The sequence below is a fragment of the Diaphorina citri genome, unplaced genomic scaffold (assembly GCF_000475195.1).
Source record: "Diaphorina citri unplaced genomic scaffold, Diaci psyllid genome assembly version 1.1 scaffold19172, whole genome shotgun sequence".
Classification (NCBI taxonomy): domain Eukaryota; kingdom Metazoa; phylum Arthropoda; class Insecta; order Hemiptera; family Psyllidae; genus Diaphorina; species Diaphorina citri.
Window position 1 is genome coordinate 6,491 of NW_007396525.1, and position 4,912 is coordinate 11,402.

Here is a 4,912-nt window from a genome sequence, read left to right on the forward strand (position 1 = left end):
CTTACGAGGTAATTGACCCCAAGGGCAAGGTAAACTGGTATACTCTTGACAAATAAAGTGTGTTTGACATGTGATGTGTTTCAATCCAGTCAATTCCATTTTCTTAAATTTTGTTCTTTTTAAGCGGCCCCTCGACACCCACAAGAGAGTTCTTCTATTGACCTAACAAGCGCACGGTCAAAAAATTGTCCGAGACTCCCTTTCAGAAATTCGCCGTCCTCGTCTTTAGACTTATGCTGGAATTTATGAACTCTTGATTGAGATGAAACGAGGATTTCTCTATACTCAATCCCAGGTCAACCTCGGATTGAACTCAATCCTGAGACAATCCACGGTGGTAAAAATCGACCTTAGTAAGCCTCCAGAAATTTTCGTTTGTGGAAAAAAATGACCTGGAAGAAAGCCTGTTTTTCATAAATGGGTGATACTCAACAAAATTGTGGCCTGACCTTCATGACCAGTATAGGAGACCTTCTTTTCGTAAGTGCTATAGTACCCAAAATTTGTGACCTGACCTCCAGCACAAAGAGCTCACCTCGTAAACTTGCCCGTTCGTGATTCGCCTAAACAACTCGTCCATTTCGAGTTGCATGATACCTTCCGTGTCCTTAACGCCTTTGGTAAACTTAACCGTGAACTTCCTGGAATTTTGCCATTGTGGACCATCGCAGAAGAAAATTCCTGCAAAAAGGAAGATATTCGGATATGTATAGCTGAAAATCAATGCTGGTTTCTTGTGCTCAGTTTCCAAAAGCTAAATCTTCGATGGTTGACAATGCGCCATTTTCCAATGGTTTAGTATAGACCGCGCCACCTAGTGTTTGAAGGTTTGAACTAATTCCGGTCTTTTCCTTTAAAAGAGGGGAAATAAGGTTCAGAAGTGAGGAAATCGTCCCAATTTCGGAAAGGAAAGTACGATTTTTGTGTCCTGAAATTTTGTGAAAAATAATCTCACCCAAGAATTTCCCAAAGGAGCGTTCCTTAAAATCGGCCGTATGTGGTCGTCCTTGAAATTCGGGCTTTTTGAGTGCGTCTTGTACGTACGGCGCACCCTGTATAAACAGGCCCGGCCTAGGGCCCATCATAATGCCAACCACACCTCCGTATTTGGTCAACCATTCCTGCTGGGTGAAATGCGTTTCGCCCGAGGGCATAGAGAGAAGGCCTCCGATGAGGGGGTGGTTGGGTGGACCTGAAACGGAGAAATTTCCCAATGCACCTAATCAAGTCCACCTGTCAGGTCTCCTGATCCCTGATGAGCACACACACTATCAGGTACGGCTGAAAAGGTCCGCCTGTCAGATCTACCTAATCCTGACGAGCACACTCACTATCAGGTAGACCTGACAGGCGGACCTGATCAGATGTTCCATTCAGGTCTACCTGATAGTGAGTGTCTGGCCTAATTAGTTTTTTTTCCATGAATGTACATGGTCTTGAAATATTCGTCCAATATCTAAACTCGAAATTGTTCAAGGTGAACTCCTTATTACTTATCTATATATTCAGTAGAATTTCAGCTAATTATGCGAACTATAATTTGTTTTACCTGCATGTAAGCAAAGTCTATCGCTGTATTGTTTTGTACGAAGCTTATGGTACCTGAGATCAATCAATGTGATTTCTCAATATTTAGCCTTAAGATATACCATGTATCTTGGTATCTTAAGGCTAAATATTGAGAAATCACATTGATTGATCTCAGGTACCATAAGCTTCGTACAAAACAATACAGCGATAGACTTTGCTTACATGCAGGTAAAACAAATTATAGTTCGCATAATTAGCTGAAATTCTACTGAATATATAGATAAGTAATAAGGAGTTCACCTTGAACAATTTCGAGTTTAGATATTGGACGAATATTTCAAGACCATGTACATTCATGGAAAAAAAACTAATTAGGCCAGACACTCACTATCAGGTAGACCTGAATGGAACATCTGATCAGGTCCGCCTGTCAGGTCTACCTGATAGTGAGTGTGCTCGTCAGGATTAGGTAGATCTGACAGGCGGACCTTTTCAGCCGTACCTGATAGTGTGTGTGCTCATCAGGGATCAGGAGACCTGACAGGTGGACTTGATTAGGTGCATTGGGAAATTTCTCCGTTTCAGGTCCACCCAACCACCCCCTCATCGGAGGCCTTCTCTCTATGCCCTCGGGCGAAACGCATTTCACCCAGCAGGAATGGTTGACCAAATACGGAGGTGTGGTTGGCATTATGATGGGCCCTAGGCCGGGCCTGTTTATACAGGGTGCGCCGTACGTACAAGACGCACTCAAAAAGCCCGAATTTCAAGGACGACCACATACGGCCGATTTTAAGGAACGCTCCTTTGGGAAATTCTTGGGTGAGATTATTTTTCACAAAATTTCAGGACACAAAAATCGTACTTTCCTTTCCGAAATTGGGACGATTTCCTCACTTCTGAACCTTATTTCCCCTCTTTTAAAGGAAAAGACCGGAATTAGTTCAAACCTTCAAACACTAGGTGGCGCGGTCTATACTAAACCATTGGAAAATGGCGCATTGTCAACCATCGAAGATTTAGCTTTTGGAAACTGAGCACAAGAAACCAGCATTGATTTTCAGCTATACATATCCGAATATCTTCCTTTTTGCAGGAATTTTCTTCTGCGATGGTCCACAATGGCAAAATTCCAGGAAGTTCACGGTTAAGTTTACCAAAGGCGTTAAGGACACGGAAGGTATCATGCAACTCGAAATGGACGAGTTGTTTAGGCGAATCACGAACGGGCAAGTTTACGAGGTGAGCTCTTTGTGCTGGAGGTCAGGTCACAAATTTTGGGTACTATAGCACTTACGAAAAGAAGGTCTCCTATACTGGTCATGAAGGTCAGGCCACAATTTTGTTGAGTATCACCCATTTATGAAAAACAGGCTTTCTTCCAGGTCATTTTTTTCCACAAACGAAAATTTCTGGAGGCTTACTAAGGTCGATTTTTACCACCGTGGATTGTCTCAGGATTGAGTTCAATCCGAGGTTGACCTGGGATTGAGTATAGAGAAATCCTCGTTTCATCTCAATCAAGAGTTCATAAATTCCAGCATAAGTCTAAAGACGAGGACGGCGAATTTCTGAAAGGGAGTCTCGGACAATTTTTTGACCGTGCGCTTGTTAGGTCAATAGAAGAACTCTCTTGTGGGTGTCGAGGGGCCGCTTAAAAAGAACAAAATTTAAGAAAATGGAATTGACTGGATTGAAACACATCACATGTCAAACACACTTTATTTGTCAAGAGTATACCAGTTTACCTTGCCCTTGGGGTCAATTACCTCGTAAGTTTAACTTGTCCTTGGGATCCATTACCTCGTAAGTTAAATTTGTCCTTGGGATCAATTACCTCGTAAGTTTGCCTTGTCCTTGGGATCAATTTATTTTGTATCGTTGTTTACAGATGAACCAAGTCTTCAGAGAATCCACAGTGAACATCATCTGGACAATCCTGTCCGGAATGCGATGCACGGTTGAAGATCAGCGAATCAAAAACCTCCTGGAAAACCTGACCAACTCTTTCCGATCTGGTAGACCAGGCAGTCGTATGGTATCATTTCTCAACCTAATTCCTGTCCTAAGCAAATTCGATAAGGCGAGGAACCTCCAACGGAAAGCGACACGAATGCTGCAGAACTTTTTCAGGGTATGTTTTGTAGGAAACTAGGAAAAGTAAGTCAAGCCTGTTTGTTTACATGGTTTTTTCTTGTCACAAATTCACAAGGAGGAATTTTCAATTGTGTTAAGCATACGTAAATGCTAGTCACAACTATCGTTCCCCAATTGTTACACCTAGATAAATTTCATGACTTGACCTGGACTCGAATCACCAAAATGTGGGATTATCACAAATTCATTAGAAGGAATCTTCAATTGTGTTATCCATACTTGAATGCTAGTCACAAAAAAAATTTACATTACAAATTTACATGAATGTAAATTTACCCCGATTTACCCATGAATGTAAATCGTTCCCCAATTGTTACACCTAGACAGATTTCACAACTTGACCTGGACTCGAACCACTAAAATGGATTAGTACATTATGTCTGTCCACTATTTTCAGGAAAACATTCAAGAACACCGTGCCACCCTTGATCCGGAAAATCCCCGTGATTTCTACGATGCGTACCTCATTGAACAGAAGAAAGCTCAAGAGACGGGCATTGATAGTCATCTCTGGTCAGGTAAAAGCAAATTTTCCAATTTTGTCACTCAATACTTCAAGTAAATATACCTACATATATATATATAAAAAAAATGTACCTACCCAGTTTCCACATTTTTTTTTTTTTTTTTTTTTTATTAGACGCCTATAGTATGCCAGACGACAGTGTGAATTCGGAGTCTCACCTGAAAAAAAAAATTACTTACTGCAATTTGGGGAATATTTTCTTTGTTATTTTGCCTGGACTTCAGAAGTCCAGGAAGTAATCTGGTTCCTTGGACTTTCTGCACTTTAAAAGAGTGAATGGGTTTATAAACAGCTCGAGGACTTACTTCAAACCAAACTTGGAGGTCCTATGTCCTAGTTAACATGTCTTGGCGCTTTCGGTACGACCGTAACTCTCTGAGTATCGATCGTCACTTCTACAGGTACGATTATTGTTACTCCAGAAGAAGACGTTACTTTGCTTTTTATACGCACTAGTCTTTTTAAAGTACTAGATGGTTAACCTTTCCCCCAGAACTTATTACTCTGTTTGTTTAATTTTCTTACGTAATAGCCTTTACTAGCTAGTTAACTAGAGTCAATTAGTATAGCAAACTGTAGTTTGGTATTGGACCGGTCGTATAAAATACGCATTTTATCCACAAGATGAAACTTCTTTAATAGACTTTTTTCACGTAGTTCGTAGTGACTATTACTTTTCTTATCTATACTCAGAGAACT

At 40.9% G+C, this 4,912-nt stretch overlaps 2 protein-coding genes across 2 annotated transcripts in view; one reads left to right on the top strand and one right to left on the bottom strand.

Moving 5' to 3' along the window:
- Positions 1–472: 472 nt before the first annotated feature.
- LOC103523305 (farnesoate epoxidase-like) lies at positions 473–1,242 on the bottom strand. The gene is made up of 2 exons (XM_008488363.3): positions 956–1,242; positions 473–681 (listed from the first exon to the last, which is right to left on the bottom strand). Exons 1-2 carry the CDS (start codon positions 1,152–1,154, stop codon positions 488–490), a joined length of 393 nt encoding a protein of 130 aa, XP_008486585.1. The 5' UTR covers positions 1,155–1,242; the 3' UTR covers positions 473–487.
- Positions 1,243–2,077: 835 nt separating this feature from the next.
- LOC103523306 (methyl farnesoate epoxidase) overlaps positions 2,078–4,912 on the top strand; it is a gene marked incomplete at its 3' end in the record, with an annotated part of 12,045 nt that continues 9,210 nt past the window's right edge. Inside the window, 4 exon segments of the mRNA XM_008488364.3 lie at positions 2,078–2,352; positions 2,627–2,772; positions 3,422–3,664; positions 4,085–4,205. Coding sequence (XP_008486586.1) covers positions 2,154–2,352; positions 2,627–2,772; positions 3,422–3,664; positions 4,085–4,205 — 709 coding nt within the window.